This window comes from Nerophis lumbriciformis, linkage group LG30 (assembly GCF_033978685.3).
Source record: "Nerophis lumbriciformis linkage group LG30, RoL_Nlum_v2.1, whole genome shotgun sequence".
Lineage (NCBI taxonomy): Eukaryota > Metazoa > Chordata > Actinopteri > Syngnathiformes > Syngnathidae > Nerophis > Nerophis lumbriciformis.
In genome coordinates, this window is record NC_084577.2 from 12,572,145 (window position 1) to 12,597,495 (window position 25,351).

Sequence of the window (25,351 nt, forward strand, 5' to 3'; positions counted from 1 at the left end):
GGAAACGGGGTTTGTATATAACATATACAGTATAAACCATTTATAAATAGGTTACTAAAATGCCTCTTGGCTGCGGATGTATACTTTATGGGGACGGCCTGGCTCGGTTGGGAGAGTGGCCGTGCCAGCAACCTGAGGTTTCCTGGTTTGATCCCCGGCTTCTACCACCCTAGTCACGTCCGTTGTGTCCTTGAGCGAGACACTTCACCCTTGCTCCTGATGAGTCGTGGTTAGCACCTTGCATGGCAGCTCCCTCCATCAGTGTGTGAATGGGTGAATGTGAAATTAGTGTCAAAGCGCTTTGAGTGCTATACAAGTATAACCCATTTACCATTTAAAGGATTCTTATGTCAATTTTTCCATACATGCAACACATAGAACTGGAGATACCATTTCTCTGTACTCTGGAGGACATTTCCAAGCCCAAGTGTGTGTTGAGGGAAAGATAGCAGAAAGACACACAAACATAACCATTTTAAATTATTTATTTATTTATATATATATTTATATATATATATATTTATTCATCTTTGTTTGGTTGATATTATTTTGTTGTTGTACTTTTAGTATTTTTGTAGTCAACAGAAATGAAAACTAAAAACAAAAACGACAACGTAACTAAAGAGTGGAGCAGAGAGCTGGCTTGCGTAGAAGGAGAAGCTGAGATGAAGCACACACACATTCAAGAAGAGACAAGGAGAAGAGTAGGATCAGTCTGGTTTGGGAAGCAGCTCTCTCCTCCTCACTCTGTCCGACTCATGTGCGGCGCTTCTCATTGGCCAGTCACTTCCTGTTTCCCCTCAGCCAAACTCTTCCTTACAGATCTGACTTTGGCTTGACGCAAACATTACAAAGCAGTATAATCTAATTATGTGTATATATATATATATATATTTTTTTTTTTCAGTCTTTTTAGGAAACAGGAAGTGATCGGATGCAAATGGCGAGCGCCAATGCAGCACGACAGCAACAATAGTTAGTTTGTAAAGCATACAGTAAGTCAACCGTGCAGTCTGGGATTGTGCAATTGGGTCAAACAAACATTTACACGTCCATCCGAGGGCTCTTGACTGCACCACAGTTTTTGTCATGGGGGGGGGGGCAAATACGGCATTCGAACTGGAAAAAAATAACAGGATAAGGGGCTGGATAATCGTTTCAATGACGTCCATTTTCAATCATGTCCAAGGTATTCATCTGCTGGATTCACTCCAGTTTCAGTCCAGAGTGTGTTTAAAAATGACCATCAATCCAGGAGCAAGATGGAAGGATCATAACAAATTAAGTGCAGAAATCCACAGAACAGGGTTTTTGTCAGTCTCCATTCTTGATGTTTTTGGAGGATATGTCAACTTTTTTGGGGACGAGATATTATTCCCTTTGTGTGGTTCGCCCGCCCCGAGTCTGTAGCACCTAAAGCGACCCAGACAAAGCCCAAAACCTGACCCTGTTTAGCCTGCCACAACTATCCAAACATAAAACAGGCGGAACAGCAATAAGAACAATATCAAAGGAAATACTTTAAAAAGCAACAAAATAATTACTCAAGTGTCTTAATATAATAATATTAAAACAAATAAGAACAATCTTTTTTAAGACATAGAAAGAGCCCTGTCTCTTTTCTCTGTCCTTTTTTGGCAGGAAACTCACAAAGCGAAACATAAAAAGTGACAAAAAAAAAAAAAAAAAAGACAAATTGAAATAGCGTTCTATACATGGCATCGCTGTACAAGGAAAAGGGAGCAAAAGTCTGGTAAAACTACCCACAATTCAAGAAACTGTCACAGATGTGAGTGGAGGTCGGAAAGAGGAGGTCATTAATACAAGGTGAGGGTCCAAAAAGACATGGAGGAAAAAGGTGGTGTGAGTCCAAAGTGCTGAGCAAAGTTCCTTTTGTTTGTCCTCTTTGCAACAAATAACTATTTTCTATAATAAGTAATTTCAATAAACCTTCTTTTACAGGAACAAGAGTAACAATATTGAGCATTATGTCTTAACATGGTCATTACTATTTGACAATAACATTTTAAATAACAAAAAAAGAAGAAGAGGGAGGCGAACATAAGGGGAAAAAAAACGAGCTGGTTTTGTACTGTGTGAGAACGACTCCAAAAAAGTGCCCAGCTGGGAATGATGTGCAGCAGTGTGTGCGCAGGAGGAGGTGGGAATACACGACCGGATCCGTCACGTATTCATCTGCCCAGGATGGGAGACACTGAATGAAGAGAGGTATTAAAAAAATAAAAATAAAAATCCACTGGAAAGAAATGATTGTGCAGGAGATGCTGGCACTTTTGACCTTTTGAACCCTGAACACCCCGCCCTCCCCCCACTTGGATGTCAACATCCACACAAAGCTTTCTAAAGCAGAGAGACAAATGACGGTGGTTTGGCATGATGCTGCTAGACTCAAGTGGACAGGTCAGGATGCTTGACATGGACCTCTGTACTGTACATGGGATACACTGCACCCTGGAGGGGGAGGCAAGCACAACAACACAACATTCATGTAAGCTGCATGACAAACACACAATAATGCTTTAATAGTAACAACTTTCTGCACCATCAAAAAATGTACATTGGTAAAAAGTAGAGATGTCCGATAATGGCTTTTTTGCCGATATCCAATGTTGTCCAACTCTTAATTACCGATTCCGATATCAACCGATACCGATATATACAGTCGTGGAATTAACACATTATTATGCCTAATTTTGTTGTGATGCCCCGCTGGATGCATTAAACAATGTAACAAGGTTTTCCAAAATAAATCAACTCAAGTTATGGAAAAAAAATGCCAACATGGCACTGCCATATTTATTATTGCAGTCACAAAGTGCATTATTTTTTTTAACATGCCTCAAAACAGCAGCTTGGAATTTGGGACATGCTCTCCCTGAGAGAGCATGAGGAGGTTGAGGTGGGCTGGGTTGAGGGGGGCAGGGTTGAGGGTAGCGGGGGGTGTATATTGTACTGTCCCGGAAGAGTTAGTGCTGCAAGGGGTTCTGAGTATTTGTTCTGTTGTGTTACGGTGCGGATGTTTTCCCGAAATGTGTTTGTCATTCTTGTTTGGTGTGGGTTCACAGTGGCGCATATTTGTAACAGTGTTAATGTTGTTTATACGGCCACACTCAGTGTGACCTGTATGGCTGTTGACCAAGTATGGGTTGCATTCACTTCTGTGTGTGAAAAGCCGTAGATATTATGTGACTGGGTCGGCACGCAAAGGCAGTGCCTTTAAGGTTTATTGGCGCTCTGTACTTCTCCCTATGTCCGTGTACCAGTCCGTACAGCGGCAATTTAAAGTCATAAATTTTACTTTTTGAAACCGATACCGATAATTTCGGTTATTACATTTTAAAGCATTTATCGGCAGTCCGATATTATGGGACATCTCTATTTAATAGTAACAACTTTCTGCACCATCAAAAAATTAACATTGGTAAAAAGTGTGCATTTACAAAGATAATGCTCAGTTTTTGACACCAGTGTTAAGTTTTTATTTTAGTTTTAGTCATTATCCTTGAATAAAAATGCATTTCAGCTTAAGTCAGTCATTTTTTTTATAACTAAAATAGGCACTGTTTAAAAGCGCACTATTTTGCATGTTTTGTGTTTCTGATGCTTCACTGATAATGGTTTTACCGGTTTTAATAGTGACGCTTTCATTATTTTGAATATTGGTTTATACTGTAGCACTTTAAGAATTAATTCAATGGAAAGTGCGTAATATTACTAATGATTATTTCTAGCGGCTGTTGGTGTCCTACTGTGTTCAGCGGTCCTTGAATGCAGCTTAAAAACACCTGTCTTGTATTCCTCTGAGTATAGAACGATCAGTCTGTTCTGAGAGAGCATAGCTTGTAGGTTCAATGTGCACAATTTAATATCTTAGTTGCTCAGACAGTTTCCGTTTATTTCGAACATGCATACAATACAATTACAATGTATTGCAGCAAATATTTCCAGTTGTTTCATTACAGCACGTCCGAAAAGGAGTAGGAAAAAGCAGAGCTTATTTAATCCTACCCCTTTTCAGATCGTAGCAGTTTTTTGTTGCGTTTGTAACAGAAGAGTGAATAAATAAATACATTGAATATACCACAAGTACCGTATTTTCCGCACTATAAGGCGCACCTAAAAACCACAAACTTTCTCAAAAGCTGACAGTGCGCCTTATAACCCGGTGCGCTTTATATATGGATAAATATTAAGATTCATTTTCATAAAGTTTAGGTCTCGCAACTACGGTAAACAGCCGCCATCTTTTTCCCCCGTAGAAGAAGCGCGCGGTGCATGCTGGGATATGTGACGTTTCATTTCCATTTGTGTGTTTATGTAAAGACCCCAAAATGGCTCCTATTAAGTGTGTTGTCTGTCTAATTATAAATAATGCAGACGAGGCGTGTTAACTGAGTTCTCAACGTTTTCTCACAGCGTGCTCATAACCACATTCGAACTCCCAGCATACAACAACGCTTCTCAGGGCTACCGCGCATGCTCGTAACTATCGTTGCATGCTGGGTAGTGTAGTTGTTATATTTGCTAGCTCATAACAGCACATTGAGAGACACGCTTACGCGCTTAATTCAATACTCGCCGTCATTCCGGGTGGATTGACAAAAGACCTCCAGCCGCTAGATATTGGTGTCAACAGGGCATTCGAAGCTAGACTGCTAACTGCGTGGGAACTTCTCAGGGCTACCGCGCATGCTCGTAACTATCGTTGCATGCTGGGTAGTGTAGTTGTTATATTTGCTAGCTCATAACAGCACATTGAGAGACACGCTTACGCGCTTAATTCAATACTCGCCGTCATTCCGGGTGGATTGACAAAAGACCTCCAGCCGCTAGATATTGGTGTCAACAGGGCATTCGAAGCTAGACTGCTAACTGCGTGGGAACAATGGAAGACAGAAGGCGAACACACCTTCACTAAGACGAGGAGGCAGCGCCAGACGACGCCAACATCTGCCAGTGGATCGTAAATTTGCCCAACTTTTCACTTCGGACACCGAAGACGAAGGATTTACGAATGAAGAATAACTTCAGAAAGTGAGCGCTATGTTTATTTTGTGTGTTGTGACATTAACGTTCGAGCAACATTATGTTGCTATTGCTCTGCACTATTTTGAATTTTACTATGTTTGTGATTGCACATTTGCGTACATTTTGGGAGTGAACAGAGTTGTTAGAACGCTGGTTTTTAATATATTATTAAAGTTTGACTGACCTATCTGACTGTTTTTTTGACATTCCCTTTAGCGCAGCGTAGGCGCGGCTTATAGTCCGGGGCGGCTTATTGGTGGACAAAGTTATGAAATATGTAATTCATTGAAGGTGCGGCTAATAATCCGGTGCGCCTTATAGTGCGGGAAATACGGTAAGTAAATACATAATGAATATTAGACATATAAACATTCACAATAATTAAAGTTCTTATAAATAGTTAAGTAGGTTATGCTTCACCTCTGAGATTAATGAGTATCTCATTTTTGTTTTATTTTTTTTAAATGTTCAAGATGTTAATCATAATTCTTCTTTGTACTTTGTAATGTTTTTATATAAGTTCAGATTTAGGAATGTTGTTTCTTAATAGGAAAAGACAATGTTTCTTGTTTTTTATGTTAGCATTTAAACTAGCAAGCTGGCGCTACTCAGTCCATGAGTTTATCAAAGTATAGTTTTCAATCACAATTTTCCAATAATTTTGGTATAAAACGGTAAGGCCAGCCGTCGGGAGTTTTACCGTGGTTATCATTAATACCGTTTATCGTTACATCCCTAGCGGTGAGAAATCAAACTTCCTTATCTCACAAAGAAAAGCATCCGATTGGCTCTCCGTAACTCCTCTCTGTGATTGGATACATTCCAAACGTGTCTCATCCATCGACAAGACACAATTTAATATGATTGCATTTTGTTTCTGTCAACATTTTCGCCTCGTTGACTAAGATTTCTGTAAATTTCGTCATCGTTTTAGTCAACGTGTATTTGATTACCGTATTTTTCGGAGTATAAGTCGCTCCGAAGTATACGTCGCACCGGCTGAAAATGCATAATAAAAAAGGAAAAAAACATATATAAGTCGCACTGGAATATAAGTCGCATTTTTGGGGGAAATTTATTTTATAAAACCCAACACCAAGAATAGACATTTGAAAGGAAATTTAAAATAAATAAAGAATAGTGAACAACAGGCTGAATAAGTGTACGTTATATGACGCATAAATAACCAACTGAGACATGCCTGGTATGTTAACGTAACATATTATGGTAAGAGTCATTCAAATAACTATAACATATAGAACATGCTATACCTTTACCAAACAATCTGTCACTCCTAATCGCTAAATCCCATGAAATCTTATACGTCTAGTCTCTTACGTGAATGAGATAAATATTATTATTTGATATTTTACGGTAATGTGTTAATAATTTCACACATAAGTCGCTCCTGAGTATAGGTCGTACCCCCGGCCAAACTATGGAAAAAACTGCGACTTATAGTCCGAAAAATACGGTAAATTTCGTCTCATTTTAACCTAGGGATGTAACAATATGAAAATGTTAATCTCGGTTATTGTCACCAAAATGATCAGTTATTATATTTTTCACGGTATTGTTGAATGTGCTCAAAAAGTACTCACACACTAATAATAAAGTTTTATTTTGAAAATTAAATACAATAAATAAATAGCCATACAAATATACTTTTATTTATGGCAGAGGAAATTAATATGTTGTATAATATTGTTCTGGATACTAAAAAGCCATATTATGTTTATTTGAGTGTTTAAATGTGTTTACGATCTTCTTTTGTTTTAACTTAAACGTTTTAGTGTTTTTAATGATAAAGAAAAAACGTGAGTTGGGTGCATCACATCCGGTTTATGTGTTCATTTTGCTTCGAGTCGGTCAATCTCTTTAAGAGAACACAGCTCGTAGGTTTAATGTGCACCAGTGAATATCTTAGTTGCTCAGACAGTAATGCGTTCATACAAGTTTAGATTGGACTATGTCCGTTTTTAATGGAGAAAGATAAGTATTTTGTATTCATGTTAGCAATTAAGCAAGCTGAAGCTTGCTTCTGTAGTAAATGAGCCGTGTCACTCTTATGTGAGTTTATCAAAGTGTTATTGATCACTTTTTAACGATAATTTTAATTGAAAAACTGTAATATTAACCGTTACAACACTAGATGACACATACATTACAACTTGCAAGCCTAATTTATTACCGGTAAGCTGTTCCAGCTTTCTTTTGATACAAATGGTGCGACTTCAAAATGATACTTTCAACTGTGTATTAATTTACCTCAAATGCTTGGTAAAGCATATCTATCTCTGTATAGACTCATGAATTAAAAGGCAAAGACGACTATTTTGAACCACTAGCCCAAACAAAGGATTACGTACCATTGCTAGACTCCAGCCTGCTCCATGCTGTACTGCAGGTCAGGGGGCTTGTAGCTGAGGAGCATATCTGTGGTGCAGGAAGAAGGATAACAGGACGCCGCATGGAGCTCCCCTTCAACGTCACACACTGCTTTAAAAAGACATTTCATTGCTGATCTGATTATTTCGGGTGGGGGGAAAAAAAACTCTTAACGTTTTAGCTAATTGCATTTTTGCTGCTGACCTGACTCTTCCCGCTGGCGCAGCTGCTGGCTTCCTGACAGTGACGTCTGGCTGAGAATGTCTGACATGCGAGCAGAACTTAGGGCCTTCCCAGCCAACAGGCTCATCCCAGACATGGGCTCAGTCTGGTCCTGGCAAGAGATGAACATTTTCTCAGACACAGGCACGCTCATTTATAATTATTGTGCATTTTATGAAATCTGGAATGAGCAAAAGGCTGGTTTGGAATTCTGCAGAGGTATCACAGATTCCAACCAAGTTCAGCTTTGCAGGTAGTCCTCTGGTTACAATCAAGTTCTGTTCCTAAACAGTGTTGCTCGCAATGTAGACATAACCCATAAACGTCATACAAAAAAATATTTATTAAAAATATGAATTACAACAATTTAATGAAACACTAATAATAATAATAATAACAACTTCTAATGAAAACTACTTTTTAGAGACTTTTATTTGCATCCAGTTTCATCTCAACGTCACACATTGCTTTCATCAAGCACCCCTAAAACCAACAGCCCACTTCTGGCCTTCACACTAAAAGCAGGGCTGTACAGCGAGAGCGTTACAGTCCCATTTGCGACCCAAAATAGGTTGTGCGAGTATTGGGAAAAAAAAGTAGCACGTGTGCAAATACAGATTTTACCCATTTATGTTTCCTAATATTTTCAGGAGCCGGCTGTGGTTGATCTATCTTCAACCTCTGTTGTCACTCACTCTTACTTGCTCGCACATGAGTTGACTGTCCATTGGTTGCCCCCTGGTGAACGTGTTTGGTTTGAAATGCAGCGGAGCCTGTTTTTTTAAATGTTAATATCACAGACTATCACCCTCGTTTAATCGTAGCTGCCAAAATCATGAGCCCGATTCAAATTTGATTAATTGTGCAGCCCTAGGGTCCAAATTTGATTAATTGTGCAGCCCTAGGGTCCGACGTAATATTGAACAACAAATCAATGACAAGTGACAAACTTGCCATCCAAACAATACCACGTTTGTTGACAAGAACATACATCCATGGCACATTCAATCTATTTATCAAGCAGAGGTAACACAAACGAGTGAAAGATTCAAAAGAGCTGCCGTCAGGTCTAACAAACTACCCCTGCTAGCCTGCCAAGCTAACAAAACAGCTCAAGCTAAATGCCGAGCAGGTATTCGCTGACGACACACGTCACTAGGCAACAGGCATCACCTTTTAAAAGGCACATGCACACACTGAAACTTATCTTAACTGCATTATGTCAGATATTTGAAGTTTATTTTAAGTAACTAATTCATTAGTTTACCTAAATTAAAGAGTAATTTATCCATCCATCCATACATCCATCTTCTTCCGCTTATCCGAGGTCGGGTCGCGGGGGCAGCAGCCTAAGCAGGGAAGCCCAGACTTCCCTCTCCCCAGCCACTTCGTCCAGCTCTTCCTGTGGGACCCCGAGGCGTTCCCAGGCCAGCCGGGAGACATAGTCTTCCCAACGTGTCCTGGGTCTTCCCCGCGGCCTCCTACCGGTGGGACGTGCCCTAAACACCTCCCTAGGGAGGCATTCGGGTGGCATCCTGACCAGATGCCCGAACCACCTCATCTGGCTCCTCTCGATGTGGAGGAGCAGCGGCTTTACTTTGAGCTCCTCCCGGATGGCAGAGCTTCTCACCCTATCTCTAAGGGAGAGCCCCGCCACCCGGCGGAGGAAACTCATTTCGGCCGCTTGTACCCGTGATCTTGTCCTTTCGGTCATAACCCAAAGCTCATGACCATAGGTGAGGATGGGAACGTAGATCGACCGGTAAATTGAGAGCTTTGCCTTCCGGCTCAACTCCTTCTTCACCACAACGGATCGATACAGCGTCCGCATTACTGAAGACGCCGCACCGATCCGCCTGTCGATCTCACGATCCACTCTTCCCCCACTCATGAACAAGACTCCGAGGTACTTGAACTCCTCCACTTGGGGCAAGATCTCCTCCCCAACCCGGAGATGGCACTCCACCCTTTTCCGGGCGAGAACCATGGACTCGGACTTGGAGGTGCTGATTCTCATCCCAGTCGCTTCACACTCAGCTGCGAACCGATCCAGTGAGAGCTGAAGATCCTGGCCAGATGAAGCCATCAGGACCACATCATCTGCAAAAAGCAGAGACCTAATCCTGCACCCACCAAACCAGATCCCCTCAACGCCTTGACTGCGCCTAGAAATTCTGTCCATAAAAGTTATGAACAGAATCGGTGACAAAGGGCAGCCTTGGCGGAGTCCAACCCTCACTGGAAACGTGTCCGACTTACTACCGGCAATGCGGACCAAGCTCTGGCACTGATCATACAGGGAGCGGACTGCCACAATCAGACAGTCCGATACCCCGTACTCTCTGAGCACTCCCCACAGGACTTCCCGAGGGACACGGTCGAATGCCTTCTCCAAGTATCACAAAACACATGTAGACTGGTTGGGCAAACTCCCATGCACCCTCAAGGACCCTGCCGAGAGTATAGAGCTGGTCCACAGTTCCACGACCAGGACGAAAACCACACTGTTCCTCCTGAATCCGAGGTTCGACTATCCGGCGTAGCCTCCTCTCCAGTACACCTGAATAGACCTTACCGGGAAGGCTGAGGAGTGTGATCCCACAATAGTTAGAACACACCCTCCGGTTCCCCTTCTTAAAGAGAGGAACCACCACCCCGGTCTGCCAATCCAGAGGTACCGCCCCCGATGTCCACGCGATGCTGCAGAGTCTTGTCAACCAAGACAGCCCCACAGCATCCAGAGCCTTAAGGAACTCCGGGCGGATCTCATCTACCCCCGGGGCCTTGCCACCGAGGAGCTTTTTAACTACCTCAGCAACCTCAGCCCCAGAAATAGGAGAGCCCACCACAGACTCCCCAGGCACTGCTTCCTCATAGGAAGACGTGTTGGTGGGATTGAGGAGGTCTTCGAAGTATTCCCTCCACCGATCCACAACATCCGCAGTCGAGGTCAGCAGAACACCATCCTCACCATACACGGTGTTGATAGTGCACTGCTTCCCCTTCCTGAGGCGGCGGATGGTGGACCAGAATTGCTTCGAAGCCGTCCGGAAGTCGTTTTCCATGGCCTCACCAAACTCCTCCCATGTCCGAGTTTTTGCCTCTGCGACCGCTGAAGCCGCACACCGCTTGGCCTGTCGGTACTTGTCCGCTGCCTCAGGAGTCCTATGAGCCAAAAGAACCCGATAGGACTCCTTCTTCAGCTTGACGGCATCCCTCACCGCCGGTGTCCACCAACGGGTTCTAGGATTACCGCCACGACAAGCACCAACTACCTTGCGGCCACAGCTCCAATCAGCCGCCTCGACAATAGAGGCGCGGAACATGGTCCATTCGGACTCAATGTCCAGCACCTCCCTCGTGACATGTTCAAAGTTCTTCCGGAGGTGGGAATTGAAACTCTCTCTGACAGGAGACTCTGCCAGACGTTCCCAGCAAACCCTCACAATGCGTTTGGGCCTGCCAGGTCTGTCCGGCATCCTCCCCCACCATCGCAGCCAACTCACCACCAGGTGGTGATCGGTAGAAAGCTCCGCCCCTCTCTTCACCCGAGTGTCCAAAACATGAGGCCGCAAATCCGATGACACAACTACAAAGTCGATCATGGAACTGCGGCCTAGGGTGTCCTGGTGCCAAGTGCACATATGGACACCCTTATGTTTGAACATGGTGTTTGTTATTGACAATCTGTGACGAGCACAAAAGTCCAATAACAAAAATTCAGATCCGGGCGGCCATTCTTCCCAATCACGCCTCTCCAGGTTTCACTGTCGCTGCCAACATGAGCATTGAAGTCTCCCAGTAGAACGAGGGAATCACCCGGGGGCGCACTCTCAAGTACTCCCTCGAGTGAATCCAAAAAGGGTGGGTACTCTGAGCTGCGGTTTGGCGCATAAGCGCAAACCACAGTCAGGACCCGTTCCCCCACCCGAAGGCGGAGGGAAGCTACCCTCTCGTCCACCGGGTTGAACTCCAATGTGCAGGCTCTGAGCCGGGGGGAAACAAGAATTGCCACCCCAGCCCGTCGCCTCTCACTGCCGGCAACGCCAGAGTAGAAGAGAGTCCAGCCCCTCTCGAGAGAAGTGGTTCCAGAGCCCTTGCTGTGCGTCGAAGTGAGTCCGACTATATCTAGCCGGAACTTCTCCACCTCGCGCACTAGCTCAGGCTCCTTCCCCCCCAGCGAGGTGACGTTCCACGTCCCAAGAGCTAGCTTCTGTAGCCGAGGATCGGACCGTAAGAGTAATTTAGTTAGTAATTCAATTACTTTTTTGGTAAAGTAACATGTAACTATAATTAATGACTTTTTTAAAGTAATTTTCAGAACACAGCCTGTCACACAGCATCATGAAGCAGTTGGCAGGTTGGTGTTCCTGGCTAAAATCTTTGTGCGCATGTCCTATAATAATGTTTACCTATAAAAACACTATTGTTAAAGGTCAATTATTTTCATGCTGCTGCCGATGTTTAATCATGTCCTCTTAAACCAGGGCACTTAATTTCTCTCTTTTTTTTTAAAGAAGATTGGAGATTGTTTGACTTTCTTATATTCATTTTAAGGCTTTTTCTTTTTTCTTATGTCAAAACACCTTTTAAGTTGGGATCCTATTATGCAAAACCTACTTTTCTTGTTAGTACCTGTTTTTGTTTATTTGGGATCCCCATCAGTCCCAAAAATTTTAAATCAAGGCATGGTGGAGATATTTAGTTATATCCACAGACTTTTCAATTTATGGGTTGGTATATGGACCAGTTTTGATCCCTATTGCCCAGCCCTACACTCGTGTTAACAAAAGTGCTAGCACAGCTTAGGTATGTTCTCGGCTTTTAATTGAGCGTTGCAGCAGTATTGTTTATATGTATGAGTGCACATGTGTGCATTGTTTGAGTGTTAATAATGAACTTGCAATATTTAAAACATTTTATGACCTTTCATATTGTGCCCAATTTTTTTCTGTGTTAGAACATTTTTTTGTGCTACTAATGTTTTTCATTTAGTAGCACCGATGCCACTAGTGAATAAGCTAAGCGTACAGCCCTGAAAAGCACTGTCCACTACACACTGGCTAAGACCCTCAGTTCGATTTACCCCTGTGGTTGTCTTGCAGGCATTTCTACCCTTCTAAAATATTGTTTTGGCTAGTCAAGGGCGATTAACCTCTTCTTTTTCTCCCAGATTTCCTTGTAAAAGCACAAAATAAACAACCCTTCTAACACTCATGAGCATTATTATCATTAAGCATGAATAAGAGTCGCAACAGTCAAGCCTTGAATATTGGTGGGCGGAGCTTTTTACAATTGTCATTTTCACTTTCATGGTTATGACTACCGGTATCTTTTTCTTTGGCACACTGCTGATCAGAAGACATAATGCATTGTAAAAAGTGAACTAAAAAGCATCTACTGTGTTTTCTCCAGTATAGCTGTCTCACTCAAAGCAGACACCACACAGTGAAGCAGCAGCTGGCTGCCTCACACAGGCTGGCTTCTGTATCCTTCCACCGTGCGTGCTGTGATTATAGTCCTTGAGCCAATCTCTTGTATTAACAGAGCAAAATGTATGTTATCTATGGGAGTGCGTCCGTAACCCACGAAACACCACGACTCCGGAGCATTGTAAAGCCAGGACCACTTGTACACTTAAACATGATGGTTCTTTTCAGTTTTCTGTGTATCGCGTGTTGAGTCACTCACATATGCGTCATCACATGTCTGGATGGTGTGGTGGCGTTGAAGTTGTCCTCGGGACCTGTACACATCTCCTTGCTGACCTCGTGAAAAGCTCAAACCGTTATGATCAGGCACCTCCATGGCTTGCCCTGCCGGTCTGCACTCTACATTTTCAGAATCTGATACAAAAAAAAAAAAAAGAAAAGAAAGTTGATGTATGGACTTGTGCTGTCAAATGATTATTTCTTAAAAATCTGAATAATGAAATTTCTGAATTTAGATTAATCATGATTAACCACAGGTTATTACTCATTTGTATAGTTTTAAGTTAACCTAAAAAAAGAGCCCAGTTTGAGGCATGCAGTATTATTGTGGGAATGTCAGAGGAACATTTTTTAAAAATTTTTAATTGAATCATTTGCTCCAACATTGGGAACAGTTATATCTTAAACAGGGGGTTCCTAAACATTTTTGATTGTGGGGCCCAATTTTTCCACTACAAATACACTGAATTAGTATCCTTACTTTTTATTTTAATTGTATTAAATTTAACAGGATAAACTTCATCAAATCATATGGAAGCATGAGTTGATCACAAAGATTCTTAAAATAAATTATAATCAAATATATTACAAAGGAAGGGACTCATACAAACGGATGAAAAATAAATGTACATAAAATTAAGCGGTGCTAAAATGAAAATATTCTAACTAAATAAAAAATAATTATGTAGTCACCCAAATATTTACTTGAGTAAAAGTAAAAAGTATGTTGTGAAAAAACTACTCAAGTACTGAGTAACTGATGAGTAACATACACACACATATCATATATATATATATATATATATATACATACATATATATATATATATATATATATATATATGTACACACACATTTATATATATATTTATTTATTTATTTTGCCGTTTTTGTTTACATGTTAAAGGTGTTTTAATGAATATACATGCATGTTTAACACATATAGATTCCTTTCTTTCATGAAGACAAGAATATAAGTTGGTGTATTACCTGATTCTGATGACTTGCATTGATTGGAATCAGACAGTAGTGCTGATAGCGTCCACGTTTTCAAATGGAGGAGAAAAAAGTTCCTCCTTTCTGTCTAATACCACATGAAAGTGGTTGATTTTTGGCATCTTATTTGTCCAGCTTCCATATTCGTTTTTATACACTTTACAAGAAATACATTGGCGGCAAACTCCGTAGCTTGCTAGCTTGTTTGCGCTGGCTTTCGGAGACTCTTGTTTTGAAAGCGCAAGCGCGATGGAGCGGCACTTTTATTGTGAAGACAGGAACTGTGCAGTCAGTCTTTAGGCTTTTGACGGGATGTACGGTTGAAATAAAAGGGTCTTTTTTCCTTCACACTTTTGATTGATTGATTGAAACTTTTATTAGTAGATTGCACAGTACAGTATATATTCCGTACAATTGACCACTAAATGGTAACACCCCAATAAGTTTTTCAACTTGTTTAAGTCAGGTCATGTGACCGCCTGGCTCTGTTTGATTGGTCCAACGTCACCAGTGACTGCATCTGATTGGTGGAACGGAGTGAACGTCACCAGTGACTGTATTTGTTGAAACGCAGGCACTATGAAGGTCTGTCTGACAGACCAAAACAAACAAAGCGTGCATTAACAGATCGATAAAAAATAGTAGCGAGTAGCGAGCTGAATGTAGATAAAAGTAGCGGAGTAAAAGTAGCGTTTCTTCTCTATAAATATACTCAAGTAAAAGTATGTTGCAATAAAACTACTCTTAGAAGTACAATTTATCCCAAAAGTTACTCAAGTAGATGTAACGGAGTAAATGTAGCGCGTTACTACCCACCTCTGCACATATATGGTATAAATGTACTCAAAGGGCTTTGTGGGGGTCCGACATGGTAGTCCGACGCTGTAGTCAATAAGCTCCTTTTTTGCAATCCGCTCGTTGTGGGGTGGACTGGCTCGTACGTGCACATGCATCCCCCGCTGTTGCCATTTATGATACAAAGTAGTGTATAGTTCAAACTTAGTCTGTCTGTAGGCCTGCTACGGAAGCGCTAAAAACTACAATAAAGACGTCGAGGAGAAGACGCTGTCGAAGTGGAGCCACATAAGTAAGCCACAAAATGACGCAACCTGGAGAGACAGTCAAAAAGCGTCTTGAAAACGGTCTGTAAAACATAATCTATGCAACATTTTGACCAAAGAACACCATTACATGTTATGTAGACCACAAGGAAGTGTTCTACATGTAGAAAAAAAACACAATCGGACCCCTTTAAGTAATATTTTTCCACTGAAGAAACTTCTCTGACTTCAGCCCCAGACTGTATCTGCCAAAAGTGGTGTAAAAGTGTATTACAACTAGGGATGATGTTCGTTAAGAAATTATCGAGTTTGAGCCCATTATCAAACCGATTCCTTATCGAATCTCTTATCGAATCCAGATAGGTTGTTGTGTGTGCACTGAGTTCCAAAAGCCATAGATGTTATATGACTGGGCCGGAACGCGGTTTATATGGAGGAAAAGCGGACGGGACTGAGGTTTCAGGTGAGAGAGGACGCTAAAGGCACGCCCCCAGTGAGCATATAGTGCTGCTATGTGCGTTGTCAATAAAAAAATGCCGACAAACACATCACCAACATGGTCGAGGAGCCGCTCATTTTCGACATACCGGGGAAGCACACTGTGGAGAAGAAGGGGACCAGCACGGTAGAGAATCCATACGCACAACGGGGCAAGAGAAGTCGGCTTTTACTGTTGTGCTAGCTTGCTATGCTAATGGACAACGAGACTGACTTTGAAAATGAGGAGACGGAATCTGGCGTGTTTGATGGAGAACTTGCCCAGCTGTTCATTTGGGACACAGAAGATGAGGACTTTGATGGATTTGTGGATGAGGATTGATCAAAAAATAATGTGAGTACATTAATAAATACTTCAATAAAGTACAACCCAACTCAGCTTTGCTCCTGCTGCCTTTTTAAAACAGCGTCCATGCATGCTAGCGTATGTTTTTAGCTAGCGTATGTTTAACCATGCCTGCGCCCAAAAATACGTTGCGCCTTATTTATACGTTAAATACAGAACTAACACCCGTAACTGACACGGCGCCTTTTAATACGATGCGCCCTATGGTCACGAAAATACGCTATAGTGGCTTCGATAACGGGAAACGGTTCTCAAAAAGGGATTCGAATCCATGAGTCGGTTCTTTTCTTATCGAACAATCGGGAGAACCGGTTTCGAACATCATCCCTAATTACAACTGATTACCGCTGCGGCCCATACGGACAACAACCTATTGTTAAGAAACCCCTGATCTAACGTACCGTCTGGGTTTATTTTTAAGTTAAATTTGCCAACAAACATACCAGTTGGAGTATCCTCACACTTTTGGCACTGCTGTACGCATTGACCTGATCACTCACTGAACAACAACCTGCACCACCTTTCAAGTAATCATCCATGGTTATCATAAAAGCGCATACAGTCATAATAAATTGCGTGATTAATACATGATTAATGCAATAATGTTTTTGATTAATCACATCAGTCAACTCGTTATTTTTGACAGCCCTGGAATAAATTATAATCTTAATTCTTGAGAAAATCACAGAATGTATATAAATAAGTGCTTTGTAAACTAACCTCGAGTTACTGGAGGACTGATGTATCCATGTCTGTGTGTCGGGGAGCTGTAGGTAGATGTGCTGCCTCTCGGAGGACCCAGGAGCTCATGACCTTCTCCTGCTTTGGCCAGAAGGCCCTCGTGTGTGTGATGGTAGCCAGATGGTGCCTCATCTTCCTCCATGCTCTCCGAGTGGGGCAAGTTAGGGCCAGGGACCTGGGCAGAGTGTTGCTGCGACTGGATTTCTGGTGGTAGTATCTGGAGAAGGTGATGGTAGTGTTTGCCTCCTGGAGAGCCTTGGGGCGCCTGGGGATCCAAAGTCTCACCCTGGCTAAGCTGGCGCAGAAGCAGCATCTCTTCGTATTCTGGCGCTGCATTAGTGGGCTGTGTTGAGGGTGTTGCGCAAGAGCGAGGCATCGGCCTCTTCAAAATTGCAGCCAGTTCATGGGGTGGTAGCCTGGGATCTGCGTGGCCTGTTAAAGAATGGCGGGGAGACAGGAGCCCCTGCAGAGTGGGCGTTACATGCTGTTGTGGGGGGCGGTAGTCCAATGGCGTCGGAGAGAGTAATGCTTGCTGTAGTGCTGATGGGGTGCCATAACCGCTGGGTCCCACTGTCCCACCTTGGAAACCTTCCAGGCCAGGTACATTAAGAGAGGCTCCCTGCATATAAGCATTATAAGAGTTCACCAATCCAGGGGAGCCCCGGGTGGTTGAATCACCAGAAAAAAGGTGGGGATTGAACTGGGCCTGGTCATAGGCTGACGTGAAGCGTCCAAGGCTTCGACTGGAAGGACATTAAAAAAAACAAGCTCATTAGCGACAGCTGATATTATTTGAATCCACTTGTGTTATATAATGTGAAACAGATCACTACACCACTCCACACAGGAAAAAAAAGTATCAAAACGGATTCTTGACCAGGCTTTAGTCTTCACTGAGAGATGTATGGGCCTTTTCTAAATGAGACATTCTCTGAGTATTAATGTAAAGATGGCAGCACATTCTCTCAGTGAAGGCAGTACACAGATGTGAATGTCAGGGACACAATACTTCCTATTCAAACTACAGTAACCTCTATGTGTGCTCCCATAGCACATGCTGTACATGCACTCACCGAATACAAGCGCAGTTGTTGTCATCTGCTTAATGTCCATGAGGCATTTCCACACACAGTTTTGTGACAGTTACTAAAATTCCTATCTTCACTCATATCTAAAAGTTCTACCCAAAGTGACAATGTTATTAAATGCTCAAATGTAGAAATTAAATGAAAATGTCAACAAAGTTCAGCTGAAATCTGTTATAACTACCGTATTTTCCGCACTATAAGGCGCACCTAAAAACCACAATTTTTCTCAAAAGCTGACAGTGCGCCTTATAACCCGGTGCGCTTTATTACGATTCATTTTCATAAAGTTTCGATCTCGCAACTTCGGTAAACAGCCGCCATCTTTTTTCCCGGTAGAACAGGAAGCGCTTCTTCTTCTACGCAAGCAACCGCCAAGGAAAGCACCCGCCCCCATAGAACAGGAAGCGCTTCTTCTTCTACTGTAAGCTACCACCCGCCCCCGGAAGAAGAAGAAAAAACGCGCGGATATCACCGTACGTTTCATTTCCTGTTTACATCTGTAAAGACCACAAAATGGCTCCTACTAAGCGATCCGGTTCATAAAAAGACGCAATCTCTCCATCCGCACACGGATTACTACCGTATTTCACAGCAACTGATATTCCTGTGAACCGCACTGTGGAACGGGAGCACGTACGGTGAATATTCGCACCACAGGGAATGAGAAGTCATCCTTCACTGTGGTTCTAGCTTGCCATGCTAACTTCCACCCATGGTGATATTCAAAAGGAAGACCTTGCCAAAAGAGACCTTTCCAGCCGGCGTCATCATAAAAGCTAACTCGAAGGGATGGATGGATGAAGAAAAGATGAGCGAGTGGTTAAGGGAAGTTTACGCGAAGAGGCCGGGTGGCTTTTTTCACACAGCTCCGAAGGCGAACACACCTTCACTAAGACGGGCAGACAGCGCCGGACGACATACGCCAACATTTGCCAGTGGATCGTAAATGCCTGGGCAGATATTTCGGTCACAACTGTGGTCCGAGCTTTCCGGAAGGCAGGATTCACAGAACTGCTGCACAACAACAGCGACACTGAATCCGATGACTTCGACGAGACGGAGCCGGCCATTTTTGTATCCCACGCTTGCGCAACTTTTCAATTCGGACACCGAAGACGAAGAATTCGAAGGATTTACGAATGAAGAATAACTTCAGAAGGTGAGCGCTATGTTTATTTTGTGTGTTGTGACATTAACGTTCGAGCAACATTATGTTGCTATTGCTCTACACCATTTTGAATTTTACTATGTTTGTGATTGCACATTTGCGTACATTTTGGGACAGAGTTGTTAGAACGCTGGTTTTCAATATATTATTAAAGTTTGACTGAACTATCTGACTGTTTTTTTGACATTCCCTTTAGCGCAGCGTAGGCGCGGCTTATAATCCGGGGCGGCTTATTGGTGGACAAAGTTATGAAATATGTAATTCATTGAAGGTGCGGCTAATAATCCGGTGCGCCTTATAGTGCGGAAAATACGGTACATACAGTGTATTTTTCCCTTCATTACTGTGAGAATTCTGCATGAGTGACTGAGGCATTAAAAAGTGGGACAATCCAGGACTCGATGCAGTGTGTTCAATCAACCACCAGGCAGCATCTGTGAGCAGATAAGACTATCATCTCTTTATCTTTTGAATTTGTCAGGTCGGTAGCCAGCACCCCCCCGCGACCCCAAAAGGGACAAGCGGTAGAAAATGAATGGCCGGATGGATGGATGGGTAGTACATTCTTCACGCATTCTTCACTCACACTTTGAGTGAGGGATGCGGCAAAAACTAACCCAGAACCACTGTAACATGTTCTGAAGTCAACATCAAATGGCATGCGGACATTTGGCAGTGATGAATGGACAGGATGATTCATGTCACCTGTGCGACTCTGCGTTGTCCGCACTCAACTGCTTCCCAAGAACTCTGTGTCCACATGGTGTTGACAAGAAGCTGCTTTGCCTTTGTGCTCCGCCTTCTAAATCCACTTCCTGTAGCTGAATGGTCACCTGAATAAAACAGACAAATTATTGCACACTGTTTAAATGTGTGGCACCTTGATATCAGAATATGTTGATTGACAGTCTAAAAGTAACATGTCTTCCATCACTTGTTACTTTTGCAGTTTTATGCATTTTGATGTATAAAATATAAAAATCGCAAAACGAATCGCAATCGCAGTTTGAGGGGAAAAATTTTATTTTATTTTTTAATCTAAAAATCATGCAGCCCTAGTTTACGAAGTAGAGAAAAATAATTTTGATAAACATAGAAAATAGATGAAAGGATGGATGGATCTTGAACCTTATTAAAAAAATTAGAATTATATTGATCTATTATGGTGAACCATACATTACTTAACCATTTAAGATAACTTTATTCGTTGTTTATGTATTTAATTATTACCGTATTTTTCGGACTATAAGTCGCAGTTTTTTTCATAGTTTATGAAAGTTGCATAATGTTTTTTTCCTTCTTTATTATGCATTTTCGGCAGGTGCGACTTATACTCCGAAAAATACGGTACTTACTTGCTCAATTGTCTATTTACTGTTGTGTTACAAATTGAGTACAAATGTGTTTAGAACTGCTGTGATACAAAAAGCGGTAGGATTAAATAAGCTCTGCTTCTTTCTACTACTTTTCAGACATGCTGTTATGAGAAACTGGAAATATGTAATTATATGCATCTTCGAAATAAACCAACACCATAACCATTATCACAAAGGGATTCAATCCAGAAAAAAAGTAAGACAAAGGCATTAGGATTATTACTTGCTGCTGTGGGACACCCTGAGCCATTGGGACAGAAGGGTGGACAGATGCTGACTGCTGATTGGTTGGTAGCGATACTCTTTGAAGACCTGTGGGGGGTGGGCTACCACTTTGGCCCTGGTACAGTGAAGGAGAACCATGTTGATAGGGTACTGAAGATGGACCTAAGAGAAGAGGAACCAAACAACACGATTCAAAACTTACTTAGACAAACTTTATTGATCCACAAGGGAAATTATTCCACACAGTAGCTCAAGTTATCACAGAGATCAAAAGGAAAAAACCTTTCAGATCTCTGAAGTCTTTTTTTAACTAACCCAAATGGCACCAGAGCTAATAGAGCAATTCAGTAATGTAAGTAGAAATGACTGCTTGTAGACAACCACTGTTCCCACAACACATTCTCAAATTTTTTATTATAGTGTATATGCGTATTAGGGGTGTCTAGATCCAACATCAGCAATACAAGGATTACATAAGATTGCATCTAAAAAAAACTCTGACACAAGCAGTCCTGCAGCGCATTAACGTATATACAGTTCAACTGCCAGTTAAAATCTAAATGTCTTCCATAAGAACACAAGGTTGGTATTTCCGTCTATTTTTGTGAAGTCATTGACAAAAAGATAAACATGGGAGGCTATCGGCTATTAGGAGTTAGCAGCTACACAACAGCTAAACGCACAATAGCACCCATGCTAGACATACATAAGTGCCCTTAAGTGAATAATATTTTACTCTTAAACACAACATTTGTCAATATAAACAAGTATAAAATAATTATAGTTGCATATAGGGTTGTCCCACCACCAATATTTAGGTACCGCTACCAAAATGTATATCAATACTTTGTTAATTTTCAAAATAAAGGGAACTTTGCACATGTCAATATTGGCTTTATTTTAACCTAAAATGTTACAATACATTAAACACATGTTTCCAATTGCACTTAAAGAACTATTTTAAAAGGTTAAAATAGAAATGAAAAGGCATTAAACACATTGGGCTTTTCTTGTTGCACTAAAAGAACAATTTACAATATTACATATACCGGTAGTTTGCCATAATCAAGTATTAGGTTAGAATAGAATACAAAGCTTTGTTGACATTATATTAAATGTTTAATAATTTATGGTTGCCACTCCTGGTCTGTGCTTTAAGAAAAATACAATTATTAGTAAATACTAAAAACAAAACTATGGAACAAAGTACACGTATAAGCCATGTAGCAGGTAAAACACATTGTTAAACATAAAACACAAATTGTAGGAATTTGTTACAAAATTCAGTCATTTCACTTGCATTAGTTTACGCTAATTTGGCGGATTTAGCTCTGCTAATATTTGGCATCAACCCAAGCAGCTGTGTGCGCATCTACATATCTACATGTGCACAACAGAGGAGCTGGTTAACTCATGAGAGTAGCATACAGTATGTGCGTTGCGAGAATGGAAACATGTTGGCTGAGTGACGTCAGTGAGTGAGTGGGCGAGTAAAAGGAGAGAGGTAGCTTGAGCACTGCGCAGTAGAGTGCTGATAGGGTCTGGTTGTGTGTTGCAAAACAAATAATATAGCGATTTTCACGACTCGGCCGCTTCGTCAGGCTGACCCGAAAGCAGAGCTTAACAGACCCATTGCCAGGTAAAGTGAAGGATGCTACCCCCGACGAAAACATCGGCCCTGGAGGGAACGTCTGCCCTGTGCTCCTTAACTACGGTCTGCATGGGAGCCGAACAGCTGGAAAGGTTTAACAACTACAATATTACCTGTCACTCTTTATAAATCCTTGTGCATATCTGAATGCTTATTATTTCAATGTTTGCCTAAGTTTGAAGAAGGTGGTAATACTTTAATGTCACGTTTGGCAAAGCATGTTTTAAAGCAACAATTGCAGCGTGGCACCTCCCTGTTTAAAGCGTCACCTTTCCTTAGTTTAGAAGCCCAAATATCTCCATATTGCGCTTCACGCACCTTCTTTATTAACCAGTAAAATTTCAGTTTTTTTGCCATTCTTACTCTCTACAATGTTATTGCTTGTATGCCCTTTGTGTGGGCGGTTTGACACACAACATCATGCGCGCCTTGGCTCTGTAGTCACCACCGCACAGTAGCATAAACGGTACCGGTATTTTTCAAAAAGTAGTATAGTACCGTGGTACGTTATTAGTACCGGTATACCGTACAACCCTAATTGCATATTACTTACAGATACAAAGTCTCCAAGGCAGAAGAAGCATATTGGAAAATATCTAGTACCAAACATGTCCGCATCATTCAACTTTATTGTGTCGTGAGCTTGATGTCATTAATTATGGTGACCACTAAGTGGTGCCAAAAAAAACAATTACCACTCAACGTATAACATTTTACATTGTTAATAATAATAATAGGTTAATTTTTATCATACCCTATTTTTCCAACCTTTATTTACCCAGGAAAGTCCAATTGAATCTACTTTGCAAGGGAGTCCTGCAAGATAACTATCGTTGTTTTGAATAATTTCATCTTTTTCTAACGGTATGCTACAAAACAATAAAACCTAGTATGATTAGTTCTGATATCGCATCGGCTCAATATGGGTAAATACTCACCTTGATACCCCTAATACATATGAACCTGAAAATAAACAACCAGGTTTTAAAAATCAGTTATGTTGGAGGTAGGAGATGGACAACTACAGTATGTATCCAGTAGTGGTGCATGATAATTATCTTATCGATATAGGGAATTTTGACAAAACACAGATAATCATATAAAAAAAGCACTGATAACATTATTTTTTAAAAGCTCAAAAGAGGCCAGATTACGCGTACTGTGCTGTAGGTGGGTTAGGGTAGACACATCAAGTGCTACTCCTACCTCACGTAATGAAAATCTACAGGCAGAGTTTGTCAAAACCACAATTGTTGGATTCTTGCTTACCTACACTGAAATCTACATTTAAAAAATAATAGATATAAATAAGTTATCGGTATCGGTCTTATGAAGCAGGAAGCTATCGGTATCGGCTGAAAAAAAGAAATATAGTGCATACCTAGTATCCAGTGAATTGCATGTTCTCTTAGTGAGGACATTCATATCTGTGTGTTGGACATTCATAGAAAATGCTCAAGTATTTCTCTGGGTAGTCCAATTAATGTTTTTTAAAGCAGGGGAATCAACACTATTCGCATTAGATTTCCCTTGCAGCCATCTGCAAATGTGACCAAAAAAACACATTTTATATATAGTTTGGACAAGATTAATGTATTTTCACTGATAATTACACTTCACCATCGTATGGCCATTCTACAAATGTAATTAGAGCAGGATTACTTACCGTGCCCTTGCATCATGCCCACTGAGCCAGGCGGAGAACTCTGGTTTGGCTGTCTGAAGAGGTGGTTGCTGGGATGTGTTGGCGGAGGACTGGATGGTTGGATATGCAACCTGAGAGAGGGCGGCAGAGCCAGTAGGAGAAAAGAGAGATATGGCAACAATATAACACTCGTACTCAAGGGCACTATGTCAACGTACCGTTATTGTAGAACCACAGAATGTGCACTTTTCTGTAAATCTTACCTTTGGAGCTGGTGGGTTAGGTGACTGGGCTGGCTCTCTCCATGGCCTAAAGACAGACCCTGTAGATAATAACTTTATATTAATAAATGAGTTTGGTTTTTGACTAAAAATACATCAACACAAGGAGAGATGCTCCCATCTAAATAACTTGCAACGCTTTTACATGTTTTGAATAACCCACACATAATATAGCATAATAATCACAACATGCATATACCTGGATTTGCTGGTGGAGGATTTGTTGCTCTTGCTGGTAAAGCACATGCTGTTGCTGGGTGTGCTCTAGGAGCCGGTTATCTTGCTGAATCGCATATATTTTCTGAAGCTGTTCACACTCCTGTAAAAGATTCATACTGTAATTCTCCCCTATGTACATCCAAGCCATCTTATTCGAGTAAAATAAAGGCATGCTGGAAATTCAAAATATGTGACTGTATTAATAAGTATTTCTAGTAAGGAGGAATATTAGAATGGATGTTTTTTGGTATCCTACATTGTATGCCAATTACCCAGTTAGCATAGCATGTTAAGGTAAGATAACCTCTTTGATCTATTTTTCCGCCTCACAGACTATCATTAGCAAAATAAAGTAAAAGGTCTATATTATATGATATTATATATTTAAAATAAATAAAGCTACCGGTACTTCCGATGTGATGTGATAGATTTAGAAAGAATTGTATTGTTGGTATGAGAAGCTTGTTTCCTGTTGATTTAATTTTCAGGCCTCACCACAGAATTAAAAGAGGCTATTTGAAACATTTACACAGATGCCTAGAGGGCGCTAACGTTCCAATAAATTTTACGCAACATATCCCGCCCTCTTACAGCTACTAGCACTTAATGACGTACACTGTGCACGCACGTAACTCATGGACGCGCATAAGCTTTGGGTGTTCTTAGCTTATTGTAGTGATTTGGAT

General features: G+C 41.4%; 1 protein-coding gene across 4 annotated transcripts in view; it reads right to left on the reverse strand.

Moving 5' to 3' along the window:
* Positions 1–469: 469 nt before the first annotated feature.
* Positions 470–25,351, reverse strand: part of sik3 (SIK family kinase 3) — a 73,704-nt gene continuing 48,822 nt past the window's right edge. For 2 of the 4 annotated variants that reach the window (XM_061925581.2, XM_061925582.1), the window contains 10 exons: positions 24,646–24,765; positions 24,429–24,487; positions 24,187–24,296; positions 20,868–21,031; positions 19,974–20,101; positions 16,992–17,755; positions 13,351–13,505; positions 7,642–7,771; positions 7,419–7,545; positions 470–2,472 (listed from right to left, as the gene is read on the reverse strand). In XM_061925581.2, coding sequence (XP_061781565.1) covers positions 7,424–7,545; positions 7,642–7,771; positions 13,351–13,505; positions 16,992–17,755; positions 19,974–20,101; positions 20,868–21,031; positions 24,187–24,296; positions 24,429–24,487; positions 24,646–24,765 — 1,752 coding nt within the window. In that variant the 3' untranslated portion in view covers positions 470–2,472; positions 7,419–7,423. Of the gene's footprint in view, positions 2,473–7,418; positions 7,549–7,641; positions 7,772–13,350; positions 13,506–16,991; positions 17,756–19,973; positions 20,102–20,867; positions 21,032–24,186; positions 24,297–24,428; positions 24,488–24,645; positions 24,766–25,351 lie in introns of all 4 variants that reach the window. The other 2 variants (XM_061925579.1, XM_061925580.2) reach the window with 1 other exon arrangement.